This window comes from Passer domesticus, chromosome 2 (genome assembly GCF_036417665.1).
Source record: "Passer domesticus isolate bPasDom1 chromosome 2, bPasDom1.hap1, whole genome shotgun sequence".
Lineage (NCBI taxonomy): Eukaryota > Metazoa > Chordata > Aves > Passeriformes > Passeridae > Passer > Passer domesticus.
In genome coordinates, this window is record NC_087475.1 from 79,269,718 (window position 1) to 79,285,605 (window position 15,888).

Sequence of the window (15,888 nt, forward strand, 5' to 3'; positions counted from 1 at the left end):
CCCTGCACATTGCAGAAGAGGTGTGATGCTGTCCCAGCAGCTGTCCAGTAAAGGCACATGTGCACCAAACTCACAATTTCCTGCCATGGGGGCACTTATCCCAAGGAACCATGTCTCATGGTTGAGCGGTAACACTCTGGAGGCATCAAATCACACTGATGCTGATGAGAGATTTGGCATTGTTGCCTGCTCTTCCCAGATCTTTATGAGCACAGAGCAGTTAGTCAGATTTCAGTTCAAGTACTTGGATTTTTATCTTCCTCTCACCAGAGACATGACCCTGCAAGCTCAAAAAAAAAAAAAATCTCCCCAGCTAATATTTTTCCTACAATCTTTCCCTGTTGTCCTTGCCCCAATTCTTGTACTCCCAATGTAAAAGGAAAGACAGCACCTCGTACATGTACAGGGAAGCACAGGGCAATGTTGAGTGGCATGAAAACAGCCAGCCCAGCACCATCCTTGTCCTTGTCCTAAACCATGTGTCCTGCTGGCATCCCTACTAAGGAGAGCTGGGGGGACCAAGAGGCAAGGATTTTACTGGGTTTTGTGGTCATCCTCCAGTGTAGGATGACAGAGTGAGGGAGGGCATGGCTGTGGATGGGGATGACAAACTGAAACTGGAATACACTTTGTACTGCAGTGCAGACATGGACATTATTCTCAGAGGCTGAGAGGAAAGTTGAACCAGACTCAAACACAATGCAACCAGCAAAGATATTTCCATATAAACTTCAGTTGGTGATGGCACAGTTTCACAAGTGACTGTCCTGTGGACCAGACAGGGTGAAAGGAAGGAATACTTCAGCTTTGCACATATCTGAGAAAAGATAGAGATTGGCAAAACACAGAGCCAGGAAAGCAAAAAGAAAAGCAAATTAATGTACTTCTACTCTAATCCTCTAGGAGAAAATAACTCCACAAGACCAGCTGAACAGACACTTGACAAGACCACCACCAGATTATAAAGACCAAAGAAGGAATGTGGTCAACATGCAACAAGCAAACCAATATCCTGGTAAGTACCTATGGGCTCAATGCAACTCTTTTCTTTCTTCCTTCCTTCCAGCTGGAACATCACCCATAAGAGCCATGCATGCATGGAATGACTGGGCCATGATTTTCTGGATATCTTCTTCCATCACTGCAGAGGCAGTGGGTGGTGGCTGTGCCCTCCTGTGCTATTTTTCTCACTGTCCTGCACTGAGAAGTGCTGGTGTATGGTCTGGTGCTTCATCCAGGCTGATACTGCCTCTCTCAGACATGGGGAAGGAGGAGTTGGTACCCCTCCCATCAGCACTATCTGGGGCAGATGTGCACCCAAAAACCTGATGCAGAGCTGTCCTCTTGACTATGCAACCTCGCTGTGTTCAGATGTTTCTCCCACATATGTGGTGCATCTTGGTTCAGAGACTGAGATGAGACCCATCCCTCCCTTCAAATGGCAGTTCATGTACAGTGTGGGGATCCTCATACAGATTTTTAAGTGCCCCACTCAGCACCATCATAGGTGGTACTTTTGGTATGTTTAATAGGCCATGGTCATGGCCTTAATGCTGCTCTACAAGCAGGATTTCAACAGATCAGTCAAACAGTAGAGTAAAAGCCCTTGCTTTCTGCCAGAACTGCCCAGGGCAGGAAATGCCCAACACTTCAGGACCAGTCCTTCATTTCAGCTCTTGTGCCCTGACCTCCTGGGAGAGTCTAGTTATGGGAGCACAGGATTGTTTGTTTGGCTTTTCATACTCTTCACCTTGCTGATTGGCTGAGGGCCACTCAGGGAGCAAAAACAGAGTAAGAAAAAAATGCTGAGGAGAGAGGAGGTGGGGAAAATGCAGCAGATGGGACCAAAGGATGTTTTCTATACTGCAAAAGTGTCTGTGCATGTAAGTATAAAAAGATTTCTTTGCCTTCTAGTATATTTTTGTATGCAACATGCTAAAGAAAAAGGTGGGGTTTTTTTTGTTTTTCCATAATTGTGGTCTCTGCAGATTCAGCCAGTCATCTGAGTTTTTCCTTCTCTACCTGTCCTTTGCAACACAACCTTTTCAGCTTCTATAACGATTTTAATGAGGTCTGAAGTGCAGCTTACTCACAAGCCACCCCTCTGCCCAATCTGCTGGCTATGTAGGATGGGCCAGGTTGGGCCACCCAAGCAGTATTCATGTGGTCCTTTGCTCTGCTTACAAGTTCTAGCAGTGATAAGCTTGCAGCAACCTGGAAAGTGCTGCTGGAAACTGCTGCTTTCTAATGGACCTGGGCATTAATCTTCTCCAGTAAACTGGCTCAAGCTTCCCAGTGTAATAGTCCATGGTGAGGGCTCTGCTCACTGGCTTGGTACCTCCTGTACTCCCAAAATAAATGCTTTGGCAACCCCAGCATTTTGCTGAGGAGTCTTGTGATTTGGTGTGTTGTTTAAAGGTTTGTTCCTGGAACTGAATGATTAACTGAGACTCTTGGCTTTTACTGAAAAACAATCCATTTCTAGCCTGAGAGAGAAAATGGAAGCGAGTGCAGCCACATGTGTGAAAGGCTCCAAAGAGAGTGGATCACCACTGTTATGTTGCAGCTCTTGTTGTTGTTAATCTGATGGACTCTTTGCCAGTCTTGTGGTATTTGGAGTCGCATCTCCTCGGTTTGAAACATGTGGGAATGGCAGCACTTGTCCATTCAAATCTCAAGTCCCTGCTGAGTGAGCCCTGGGAGGACAGCAGCCTTTCAGACGAGCCGGGGAGAAAGGGCTGTTCTGGGAGCTTCCAGCAAAGCTACCAGAGGGAGCGATTAGGAAACTCTTGCATAAGGGAGTAACAGTAGGGAAACTGTTCCCTTTTTCTGGGAATAGCTTTGCTCAGATCAGGGAAGAAGAAACAAAAAGCTAAATAAAATCGCACAGACCAGAGAAACTTGGTTGAGTATTTTATTTCTCTATACTCTTCCCAACAGTGCCATGCCATAGCAAGAAACCCCCAAGAAAGGAGCAGGTGAAGTGGGTAGGGAAGGTGTTTCTCCAAATTGCTCTAGCCTGGGGTGCCCAGCTGCTGTACACAGTGCTTCTGGGGAAGGCATTTCTTCCCATCTGGAAGAAATAAGAGTGGAAAATACTTGTGTTAAAAATAAAAGCATAAAAATAGCAAAACAAAGAAAGAGGAAGCTTCGTCTTTTGGCAACAAGTACAACCCCTTCCCAAACACTTGTGTTCTTTAAAAAGTGTAGCATTTGCAGGAGCAGTGTGATGGTAGCCCTGAGGTCTGCTCAACAGCTGGCAGGGTCACCCCATGATGGGCTTCACCCCAGTGGCAATGAAGTAACTCTACAACTCCACTGCTGGAGAGAGAGAACCATCTCTTGAAATGCCACTGAATTCTGTACCATTCCTCCTCTTTAATATGGGCTCACGGGAGCAAAAAATCAGGGACCCATCCCTATCATCCCTACAAAAAAATGACAGAATCACAGACAGGTCTGGGTTGGAAAGGACCTTAAAGATCATCTATCTCCAAACCTTCTGCCATGGGCAGGGACACCTGTCACTAGACCAGGTTAGTCAAACCCAGCCTTGCATTCAGGGATGGGGCATTCACAGCTCTTTCACTAGTCCAGTGTTTCACCACCCTTGAGTAAATTTCTTCCCTATGTCTAATCTAAACCTATCCTGTCTCAATTTAAAGTCATTCCCCCTTGTCCTGTCACTGCATATCCTTGTAAAAAGTCCCTCTCTCCCTCTCTTGTAGCCACCTTCAGGTACTGGTAAATACTAGATCATCTCAGAGCCTTCTCTTCTCCCAACTTAACAACGCCAGCTCTCAACCTGTCTTTATAGGAGATGTTACAGGACTTCCCAAAACGCACAACCCACCAGCAAAGCCGAAGATGGGGCTAATCATGTGGTTGCCAACTGAGCACTGATTGTGGGAAAGTGATTGTCCCTGTTGGGCTAAAACCAGGTGGACTCCCCACAGCATATCCTGACCCCATAGCATATCCCTGCCCAGCTCAGGGACTGAATTTAGGTGCTGAAGTTAGGACAACACAATTCTTAGGATAATTAGATCCTCTACAGTCAAGAGTCTCCCACTTGGAGCCTGTTTGTGGAACAGGCTGCCTTCCAGGCTAGGGGGAGCTTCTTAATTTAGGTATCTATGTTTATATTGATTTGAAACAAACACTCTCGTTGTGGAGTCACACTCAGTGTTAATAATGATTTGGGAGGAGTTATTTTTTAAGTCCTTAAGGGAAAAAAATTAATCCTTTGCATCCATTTCTAGATAGAAATAGCACATGTACAAAAATAATGCAGAAAAAGCAGAATTACACAATTTTTTCTTTGGTTCCAGACTGTGGGAGCTGAACATCATTATGGTGAAATTTCAACAGGAACAGCATATTAAATATCTGTTCCTAAACACAGACTTTTTAAATATGTATGCCCATGATTTGTCTAAAAGAGTTTCAAAAGAGCTGGCTGAGAGGTTCTTTAAATTCTTAGTGTCACCTTTTATTTAGTCTTGAAACACCAAGAGAGACTGCTAATGTCATGATAAAAATTAAAGGACTAAGTAGGTAATTGCAGCCCTAGTAGCCTAATGCAGAGCTCAGCAAAACTACTGGGGAGCAGATACAGCCCAAATAATAAAGAATTTAGGAAAGGGAAGATGGAATTAATTTCAAGAAACATGAGCTGATGTTGGAAGAATCTTTCCAAACTTGCATGGTATCTCTTTCAATGAAACCATAACTTAGAGGCAATAGTTGTTCAGTTGTATGTCCCTTAAAGCATCTGACTTCTTACTGTCTATTTTGCTTAAGAAACCTGAGTGGCACAAAATTAACACAGCTCAAAAGGAAATGGCTGACGGGTCTCCAGATATCACTGTGAGCAGGCTGTGTGATTGAAACTGGATATGCAAACATTGTCTGAGATGATGCTGAACTGGAAAAATAGAGCTTACTTTACATCCACATTGGAGATGTGCAAAAGTTATTACTCTGATCAGCTATGATGTACAGCTCTGATATTGAATATCAAAAACTGTCACGTTCTGAAGGGACCTCCAAAGGACTGGAAAACATGCCACACACTGAGGCTGAAATATTTGGAGAATGCTGCAAGCATGACAAAGTCTTGAAGCACTGTGCAGTAGGAAAGAATTTATGATGGGCCAACTAATAAAATTAGTCATACAGACCAATATATAATAAGATTTGGTGATGAAACTGAAGTTAGTCAAATTCCATCTGGTTTTGCCATATGTACAAAGGATCAAACCAAGGCAATGTCTCATGCCCAAAAATTGCTATTAGTTGCACCCTATGAAATAGCAAATCGCCTCGTTCCTCCTCTGGGAAAGGCTCTGAGAATTCCTGAAATGCAGTGGTACCTTGGTAGCAAGCTCATTTGACAGCTTTTCTCACACTTTGGGGGCCACCCAAAGAGGTGTGATAATTTAGCTTGCACTGTGCCATGTGGCACAGATTTCCTCGGCTGACCCACACACTGTGTGAAGAAACATCTCCTTTCATTGCCTTGAACCTGACTTTTTTGAGCTGTGCTTCTTGTAGGGTTTGTACTGGAAGCAACAGTAGCAAAGGGAATTACAATGTGGAGCAGCTGATTGTGCGCAAAAAGGTTCTCCACAGTTCCATCTATACTGGCTGAGTTTAAAAAGCGGCTGGTCTTTTTCAACCAGTCTCTCAGGGATTAATTCAATCTTCCACTGCATAAGCACTCAGCCTTCATGGTATAAATGACCTACTGTGGCCTCAAACTAGAGGCTGCTTAGCCAAAGAAGTGAGCTTGTGTCGAGGGTTGGTGGCTGAAGGCAAGAAAATCCTCTCTTCTTGTCATCCATTGGCAGTTGTTAAGTACAGGAAAATCCTTTGTTGGGCAGAATCAGCCAGGAGTGATAAATTCCTGCCAACTCATAACCTGTAGTTTTCTGATGCACAAAAGGGGATGTTCAGGTGCAGCAAGTGCTGGCACATCACGTGTGGCTCCCTCACTGGCAAGTCTGCTCCTGCAAGGGTAAATAGCCATAGCCCAGCTGGGAAGAGAGTTTGGAAAGGGCATGTGTGGGGCTCAGCAGGCACAGCACCGAGTCATGTCCCCATGCCTGCTCAGCCACCACGCAGGAGGACAGGCATGTCACAGACTGGACTGAGCTCCTGTCCCAGCATACGGCTGCAAACGTGTGAGATGCAGTCTTGGCTCCTGCTGTCATCTGGGACAGACATTCCCAAAAAAGGATGGATGCTGTAGGTGTATAAGAAAGGTGGAAAATGAGCCTGATTAAAGTGCTTCTCGCTCCCCATTGTCTCTAGAGGGAACCAGGATGAGCCATGCCCTGTAAGGAAAAGTTCTTGATCTCTGATCACTTAGAGAGGCTTCATCCTGTCTGACGTGTCTAGTGATTCTGTAAAGGAAGGCAGGAAAGTCTTCTCTCCTGCCCAGTGCTTCTGTCTGTCCTTCCCTGCTCCAATGTTTCTCTTACAATGAGCACCAGTTTTGGCTCATGTGCTCTCCTCCGAAGGGATGGAAAGACCACAGGTGGCTTAGTACAGACAAACCACCCTTTGGATGATAGACATCTTCAAGGCCTTGAGCAAGTTCATGTAAGTCCTCTTAAGAGCAAAGTGTCTTCTTCAAGAAACTCTGCTCATAGAAAACTGGATTTTTGAGCTGTTGGTATTTGAATGACTCCACATATTCATGCACCAATGCTTGTTGTAACACTTCTGTTTTCTCCTCTCCAGGTGGTTCACCAGCTGTGAGCATGAGCTCCAACAACATGTCCTTATCCAACCCAATTTCAACTCACAGCATCATGCCCCAGAACTCCAGCCTCATGTCCACCCCTGCTGGAACCCGAATGCCTTCTGTTCCTGCTGCTCGGAGTATGGGCTGCTACGGGAACCTTCCTTGCAACCAACCAAGCACATACAATGTGACTTCAGGAATGAACCAAATGCAGCCACACAGAAACCAAAATCAAGTTCTGCCCAGTCAGAATAACCCCATGGTGTCCCGACAGCAAACCATGACACAGGGGAACAACGGGGCAGCTTTTGGCACGGGGTCAGTGGTCAACTCTCAGCAAATAAGGCCAAGCTTGACCCACGGAGCGACAGGTATCCCTGCTCAACGGCCGGCCAATGTGATGATCACGGCTACGGCCAATGCCCAGAACTGGGCCCCACAAGAGGCTGCAGTGAAGCAGCAGGATGCACTGAAACCTGCAGGGGTTCGTTTTCCCACCGGCACTGCATATCCTAACCAGTCTTTGCAGCGCAGCGTAGGCAACCAGCATTTTCCTCAGCGTGCATTGGCACCTCCTAACCAGTTAACGGCGGGAGTCCAAATGCGGCCCCCTCTAAACCAAATGCACCAGACTCTAAATGGACAATCTGCTGGCTCACTACGAGGGCTCAGCATAAGACCCAATCAGCTGAGAGGACAGACTGTGCCTACCTTGAATCAGCCAGGAACAAGTATGACACCACCGTCATCTCTGCCATCAACCGGTTTCACAACCACCAACCAAACCTCCCGGGCTTACCAAGGAAGTGACCATGGCAGTGACCTAGCATTTGACTTTCTGAACCAGCAAGGTGACAGTATAGGACCTGCGCTCAACAGTGACTCAGATTTTATAGATTCTTTACTGAAAACAGAACCTGGTAATGATGACTGGATGAAAGACATCAACCTCGATGAAATTTTAGGGAACCACTCGTAAGTGACAGTACCAACTGACAGTACCAAGAGGCAGCAAGGACATTAGCTTTCTTTTTAGATGCCAACAACCTGCTTCATTAATTTACACTCCAGTAACTGGGCTGTCCTTTAAAATACAACATAGAGCAACTGCCCTGTTTGAAGAGTAGCTCTAGGAACAAAACTGAAGTGACAGTGTAAGTGATATGCCTGCCTGCCACAAAGGAGTGAAAACATGTGAAGGGTCTGTTCCCCAGACCTGTGCCCAGCCCATTGCAAACTCATTGGTTCTTCTCAGAGGGGCTCCAGGAAAAAAATGTGTTCAGCTTCCCACACATGGAAGCACCAGACAGTGGTATGGGCTGTGGAACATCATTTCTCTGAGTGCAAGCAAGACCCCAAGTGGTCCACAGCTTTTCAGTCATTGTGTTCACAGCCCATTACTTCCTTGGGACTGCTCAGCCCTGACAGCATCAAGCCCTGTGTAAATGTCATGGCATTACAAAAACTGTTTACTTCTGCACAGTACAAACTTACACTTGCTTTCCCAATGATTTTGTTATAAACCCTGTACCTTTTGTAGCACACAGCAGGGTAAGTGGTCTCATCCAAGGGAAGAAGGAAACAGATCATCCAGCGTGTTACTCGGTGTGCTCTAGCATTTGTGTTCTCCTGTTCATCAGTGTTTGCAGGGAGGATTAGAGGATGCTTCTCTTTGCCAGCAGCACAGTCATTCTGGGCATTGAGGGAAACATGAGATTAACTACTTCCAAAGCTCAGGATCCTCACTTTGCCACTTTGCCCTTCCCCAGGGACTCCAGTGACTTAATAGAAAACTTGAGTGAGAAAGGTGCTCACGATTTGTCCCTGACTACTCTCCCAGTCCAACTTAGAGGAGGGCAAATACCTAAAATGGCTCAGCTAAGCCACTGTCCTTGTTTTCATTTCAAATCATGGCAAATATCAATCAGGTAGTTCAGCCTGATCTTCTGCTCTCAAACAGGTTTAGCCCAGATGAAATGCCATCATCTACCTGCCTGGGGGGAAGCTGCCATTTTGATTGCATAGCATTTTGGTTCCATCCTGTTTTCTCCTTTGCCATATGGGGGGAGTTGAAAGAGTTCTGGTGATGGCCCAGGTCCCCACAGCCTCTGTCTGGAGTACAAGAGGCTCTGCCCATGAAACTAGCATGCACATCAATTATAACTCACAGCAGGAGGCTCCATCAGCCACATCTGTGCTTGTACATGAAACGGTTTTGGGGATTATTTCTGGGCACTGGACTCAATCATCTGTTCTGGGTTTGGGGATGGACCAGCTAATATTGCCCTAAGCAGTTTCTGTGCATAGAAAGAAAATATACTGGGGCAAGGACCATTCCCATGAGCAGTTTGCAGCCACCTTGCCTTGAAGGCTAACAGAGCAGAGCAGTAAGGATACAGGCTGCCCCAGACCTGCCAGGGAATAGTCTTGACTATATTAAATTATTTGCTGTAGACTTGGTCAGTGATGGCATCAGAAGGATATGCTATGTCACTATAAAGCAGCTGCACAGCGATTCAGACAGGATTCATGGATGGGAACAGATCTTGCAATTCAAATGAAAGTGCTCTTCTTTCAAATGATATGGTGCAATATGTTTCACAGCCTCCTCTGAATTAGCTAAAACTAGATGTGGCAAAGGAATACAATGCCTACGTTCGCATGCCTCAGTGCCAAGAGGCATTGCTCAGCCCGTGCAAGTGCTTTATTCATCCTTGTTAGTGGCAGTGGGATGAGGAGACTATTTGACAATAGCCTCTGCACTTATCTGACCTACTTATTGTGAGAGGTTTTAATAAGGCTTTTCCAGTTATTTCACCCTGTCATTTCAAATGGGCACAATTTTCAGGATGTTTCAAGAAGCATCGTCACACAAATGAGCACCAGCACCTCCACAAAAGGTGTAACATGGGCATTTAGTTAGATATGCCAGTTAAGGCTGTTCATTCCCAGAGAAATAAGAGGGACAAGAAAGCCTGCCTTCAGCCAGCCCAGCTAGTGATCAATGCACACCTTTGCATTGTGTAACGTGGTGACTCAGCTGCCGAGAAAGCTCCCTCTTCTCCCCATTTTGGTTGGGGTGCATGTGGTTCATTTGATACATCAGTACAAGTTTTTCCAAGTCTTTGGAGAGCTTTTCAGCTCAGGCCACTGGGGTCCCACTTAAGCTTGGAGAGATGCAGATGCAATATAACAAATATGTCCCCTATAAATTGTGCAAAACTAGACTGAAGTAGTAGCTGCACGAGTTTGAAGTGAAAGGAAGATTGGCTTCTCTGCCTCACACACTGCCTGTCCATGAGCAGGTCAGCAGTGACTGCCAGCACACTGGTAGGAACAGACAACTGCCAGGGATGCCACTGAGGCCAAGGCTGAGCTAGTATCACCATGAGCAGTGGGCACGGTAGTCTGGTAACTTCAACTACCCTCACATGCCATTGGAAAAGCCACCACTGGTTTCTGTATTAGGGCCAGACTGATTTCAAGGTCCTCAAATGACGTAAAAAAAAATTGTTCAGCTGAGGAGCTGGTCCCAAGGAGTCAGGAGTTGGACTCAATGATTCTCATGGGTCCCTTCCAACTCAGGATATTCTATGATTCCATGGTTCTATGATATCATGCAGTGGTGGACTCAATGCTGAGTGTTGTCCTGTTGGCCTCAGCCTGGAGTGCAAAAGACACTGGGCTGTGAGTGCCATCCCTGGGAGCAAAATTACATCCTGTCTTAAGTAAATTCAAAAAAGGTAGAGGCCGTTTCCAGTCCTGTGTATATATGCCTGATGCATTTGAAATGCAAGCTTGTGAAAGACTCTTGCAACCAAAACTTGAATCCAGTATAATTTCTTCAGAACACTTGCATCTGAATGGAGCTAGTGTCTTTTTTTTTCCTTTCTTTGCAATGGCTAAGTGCACTACCCTTAAAATCTATTTTTCATCATTGACTGGGCACTCTTCACAGTATTGGGTTGTAAATATAAAGAATTATTTGTTTTGTAAACTTTTGTAAAAACAACAACAAAAAGTAATAATATTTTGGTAGGAATAATAAAAATCATATTATTTGGGTTATATTTATACATATGTGAAATAAATATACTATCAAAAAGTTGTATTTTATACAAAAAGTCAGCTGTTACCTTTTGTATTCTATATACAAAGTTTTGTATGATATGATTGTTTATTTTTATCTGCAGATTTCAACTTTGGGTTTTGGGGGAGGGCAGAACGGGATCATGTTTAAATAGCTGGGTCTGACCCCAAGCTCACTGAAACCAATGGAGTTTTTCCATTGCCTTCACAGGGCTTTGAATCAAGCCTTTAAATCACCTTCAGATATGTTTCACATCTGAAGCTCTCTGGAAACCTCAACATGAAAACATTCCAGGTTTCAAATTTTTTCCCCAAGAAAGGCTTTTATTATTATAATTATTGTTATTATTGTTATTTCAGCTGTTGGGAGGCAGGTGGGACCTATGTAACTGTCATGTCCTTGTTGCATGTATGTCTGCTTTATATTTTCCCCATATTATAAACCAGTGTTTCTCTATACAGACTGAAAAGAAAAGTTGCTGTACAGAAATGTTTGTGTTTATGCATTTTTACATGTGGCTGTATATACCTCCTAGTACTATGCAGTGACACTTATTTGACTCCATTTATTTTTCACCTAAACATGAATAGTATGTTTTTCAGTAGCTATCAAAACTCTGCCAAGTAAATCAATCAAAATTATCCCAGGTGTCTCTTTTCTTACTATGAATTTTATATTGAATGTCTGTTTAGTCAGCTGCTCATTCATCTGAGTAAATTAAAATTTTGATATTTTAGGAGGGGAGTCGGGGAATCGGCAACAGGTACCCTGGGCACTGGGAATATTTCCCTGTCTGCTCTGGGTTTCCACAGGGGAGGGGTGGGAAAAATTAACATCTGGCAGCTTCCAGGAGCTCAGCCTGCCTCTTTGTCAGAGAGCTGTGATGTTTTCCTTCTGACTAAAGACATGGTTTCACTACCAGAAAAGGTTAACGAATAATGGCTAACAAAAATGCTAAAATAGCTCCTGGCGACTGGGTTGATAGAATCTTGCAGCAGAGCAATTTGCTCTGGGACTCTGCAAAAATTGAAGCTGAGAACTGTGTACCCCCAAGAGTCAGTTGCCCCAAGAGGGCCGGCTAGGTCCCCAAGCCTGTGCCCTGCCCTGGATCACACCCTGGAGATATTTGCCCCACTCCCCTCACTATCAGAGACCCCTAATGAGAAGCCAGAAATCAGACAACTGGCTTCTCCTTGCCTCCTTCACAATACAGCTCATTCTAGCCTAAGGAGCTTCCAGCCTATAGAGATTCCAGCATGTACAACATCACGTTGGGTTGCAGGCTGTTTCACACAAGCATTCATCCCTACCAGGCTATTTTTAGAAGGTCAGCCCTGAGGAAGTGTCCCATTCCTCGAGAGGCTTTCCGGGCTCCATCTCCAAGTGGGTGGTTCTTCCTGCCCCATGAACTGAACAGAAGGGGTGGTGGAGGGGATGTTTCCAAGGGACAAATGTCAGCACATCACTGCCTGTGCTCAAAGGCTGCCTTGTGCTATTTTGAGATGTAGGGGAAAAAAGGGCTCCCCACATCTTAACTGCTTCACTGCTGATGGTGATGATGAGGGACTGCCATGCAGCACATCCACCCTACTAGTCCCTCTCTGCTCACCTTCTACAGGAAAAGCAGGAAGGCACCTCCCTTGGCTGCCCCTGACAACACCAGCTCTACTGGCTGCTGCCCTCTCAGGTTTTTTGTTTATGTTGCTCAGTCAGTCCATTGTATCTGACTCCTACCCACAAATGGCTCCTTTGTCCTGCCCTAGAATGTGGTGCTTTCACAGAAGGGACAGGGGAGGATGCTGACAGATGCCCAGTGTCCCATACTCCCAATCCTGGGTGGACATGCTGAAGTGAAGAGGTGCCCAGGAGGTGTGTGGCTCTCTCCTCACTTCAGCATTTCCAGCATGGGTGATGGAAAGTGCACTCAACGGGGAAAATAAGGCACAATCCCACTCACCCAAAGGTAAATCCTAAATAGATCAACATACTCATGTCCTAAAAGTGTATCTTTGTCTAGCTCAGCTGTAAAGGCAAAAGGCAAGGCAGGCAGGATGTGGGAGCATCAGGCAGGGCTGCTGCCCACCAGCAGAAGGTACATCTTTGTCAGGGAGCTGAAAAACAGCCTGGGACCCCTGCCTGTCCCTGGAGTGTGGTTGTCTTTGCCACCAGCCTCTGAGTCCCTGGTCGTGCTTGGGGGCCGTGACCACCATCCTACAGGTCTCACAATCAAAATCCATTCCCACTGTGGGTGCAGGACAAGAGGGATAAGACAATATAAAATACAAGTCACCCTGTGTCACATGGCTTCCGTGCCTGAAAACATCTCCAGGCACATCTCCTGTGCCCAGTGAGATGTAGCCAGCGAGGCCACATGGAGGGGGTGTGAGACATGAGTGGCAGTGAATATTTTCCCTGCCTGGCCAGATGCAGCACAGCAGGAATTGCACCAGGCCCAGGCAAGGGCTGACCTTTCCCACTGCATCCAAATCACTTGGTGGGAACCACTACCAGCTCGGGCAGCACAGCCAGGAGCGCTGCTCCCTCCCACGGCAGCATGGAGTTCTGGCAGCTGCAGGGACAGGGATGACATGGACAGGATTCCTCCCGCCACAATAAAAGTTTCAACCATGGTAAAAGCTTACTTCATTCTAATTTTGAAATTAGGTGTTTGGGGTCCAGAAAAGGTCAGGTAAGCTGAAAAAAGATGGTTGATTAGGACTTAGAAATTTCATCTTTAAAAAACCAAAAACAAAGACAAACAAAATGGAACAAAAACAAACACAAAAGCCTACAAAATCAAAGCAAAGGAAAAACAAACCAAAACCAAGTCAAAACCAAAACAAGCAAAAAGAAACTCAACATGAAGTAGCATTTGGCAGACTGGCATTTTCATCACAAGAAGCTCCCTTAAAAGAGCTGAAGCTTAGATGATTGTTTTTCCTGCAATAACCCAGCCTCCTGTGCGCTGAGCAGCGAGCACCCAGCAAGCGATGGCCCTTGTGGGTGGACACGTGTGGATCTTCGTGTCACTGGTGTGCTGTGTGCTGGGTACCAGGGCTGCATGAGCTGCTCCAGCAGCCTCAGGACAGCAGGGGCAGAGGCAGCCTGAGCCTCCCAGAGCAGCAGGGATAAAGCCCCACTTGGCTGCGCTGCCTGGTGAGCAGCTCGCCCTCCCAGACTTGTCCTGCATTCCTGTATGTGGCTTCAGACAACAGTGATGCTCTATCTACATTAATTTTGGAGGGCTGCCTGACATATTTTCACTTGTCTGCCTTGTTTGACAGGGCACAGTTGCTTTGTTTTATCCTTCTTGTCCAGGAACATGGGGAAAACCCTGTGGTGCTGTTCAGTGTTTGGGTGAAATGCTGAGTATAGGTGCATGCATGCACTCCTGTTGAAGTTAGCAGATCTAATGGCAAAACCTGTCCCTCAATATCAATTTGAGATGAAAGGTAAAGTTCCTGGTTGTTGTGAAGTTCCATGAACATCATGTAAGGGCAGGGTTTGTCCTTGATACCATTATATTGGAGTGTCATGCTGAAAATAAAACCAGGGGATTTTGCCTTTTTTGCTTACCTGGCCTCTAAGTACAACAGGGAAGTTCCAGTCCAGAGGCTTAACATTTTTTTTAAACATTAAATTAGTTTCTGAGGAGGTCTTAGAGTACCATCTGCTGAGAAATATTTATTAGAAATTATTGTGGTCTTGTTTAAGGATCTGATATAGAAAGCTCCTTTGTGTAGATGTGGCCTATGGGGTTAGTTCCATAAGTTGATTTCCTGAACAAGTGGGCACACATAACAGGCAGGTTAATATATGAGTATAATTTGTATACCAATGAAATTTCCATCAGGGAAAGACATTAACTTTTTCAAAGAAAAATGTATGGTGGGCTCAGTAATTTGGCAGCATCTCTTCCAATTTATTTGAGAAACAAGCTGATGAGTTTTCTCAAAGTGCAGTTTTTAAAAAGAGAAGTGTGTCAGAACCCACATGACATATTATTTGATCCCTCAATTTTAGCAATGTCTTTAAGGTAAATACTGTAGAATGTCAAAAAATGCATGCTCTGGGCAATATAACCCTTTGTGAATCTACACAACAGCTTTGTTAATGAATGTTTATTCCTTTATTGAATTTCTTCTTCTCTTAAGGATTGTGGTTTTTTTCCATGTTACTTGTCCTTCAGCAAGACTTTAAGCTAGCATAATGTTATTCACAGTACGCCTATGAATAACCTAACTCTACAGCAAATTAAAATCAGTGTAAAGAAACCTGTTGTACTCTCATTGATTTCCTGGTGTGAACATATCAGCCTTGGCCTGTTGGATATCCAGGCTCACAGGGTGTGTACAGCAGAGGCAGGAGCCTGATGTGTGTTTCCAAAAGGCTGATGAAAGCTGCAGGGCTAGGTGGTGTCCCCACTCACACGTGAGCAGCAAGTTAACGGCATTAGTACAGCTGAAATCAGGATTTCATACATAACACGCCCTGAAAGCCAACTTCTCCCTTCATTTAAGTAACAAATCCTCTAACCAAAGAGTTTGCCCATAGTTACATGGCATCTTTATGTTATTATAGCCACACTGGTCTTCATTAGTTGTGTGGATCTTACCAGAGTAAAGCCATGATAATCTTATTCATTAACTTTCCCTCCAATGCCAAAGATTTAACCTAGTGTGTTTTGCCATATAAACTGCTAGCTTTTGACATACAAATACCAACATACCATCTGTTTATACTGGGGAGTTTAAAATCTTCTCACAGAAAATATATGGAGTGCTTTAGAACGTTACAAAGAGAAGCTTTCAACAGATAACAAGACAGTGCTGTTTAAAGAAGTAAACCATTAAAAATGTAATTAAAAAAACCCTTCATGAAGAACATTTCATTAGTTTCTCAACATTGAATATAGTCTTTTCATAAGTGACTCAAGTGCACAAAACAGCACAAAAACCTCAGAAATATTCTTTTGTTACATCTGTCTTTTTAACCCTCAGTAGTGGCCTATTTTGGCTTCCCCTTTTGGTTTTCTTTTACAAAAAAA

At 44.8% G+C, this 15,888-nt stretch overlaps 1 protein-coding gene and 1 long non-coding RNA gene across 3 annotated transcripts in view; one reads left to right on the forward strand and one right to left on the reverse strand.

The window, feature by feature from the left end:
* The window catches only part of MAML2 (mastermind like transcriptional coactivator 2), a 209,331-nt gene extending 197,849 nt beyond the window's left edge, over positions 1 to 11,482 (forward strand). The window contains exons 4-6 of one of the 2 annotated variants that reach the window (XR_010356466.1): positions 904 to 1,015; positions 6,748 to 10,494; positions 11,052 to 11,482. Coding sequence is in view for 1 of the 2 variants with exons in the window: in XM_064409459.1 (XP_064265529.1) it covers positions 904 to 1,015; positions 6,748 to 7,730 (1,095 nt within the window). In the remaining variant the exon portion in view is untranslated. Of the gene's footprint in view, positions 1 to 903; positions 1,016 to 6,747 lie in introns of both variants that reach the window. The other variant, XM_064409459.1, reaches the window with a different exon arrangement.
* Positions 2,900 to 8,417, reverse strand: LOC135294343 (uncharacterized). Its single transcript, XR_010356467.1, has 2 exons — positions 8,283 to 8,417; positions 2,900 to 3,073 (listed from the first exon to the last, which is right to left on the reverse strand). It is a non-coding gene; the product is annotated as an uncharacterized LOC135294343 (long non-coding RNA).
* Positions 11,483 to 15,888: the final 4,406 nt, after the last annotated feature.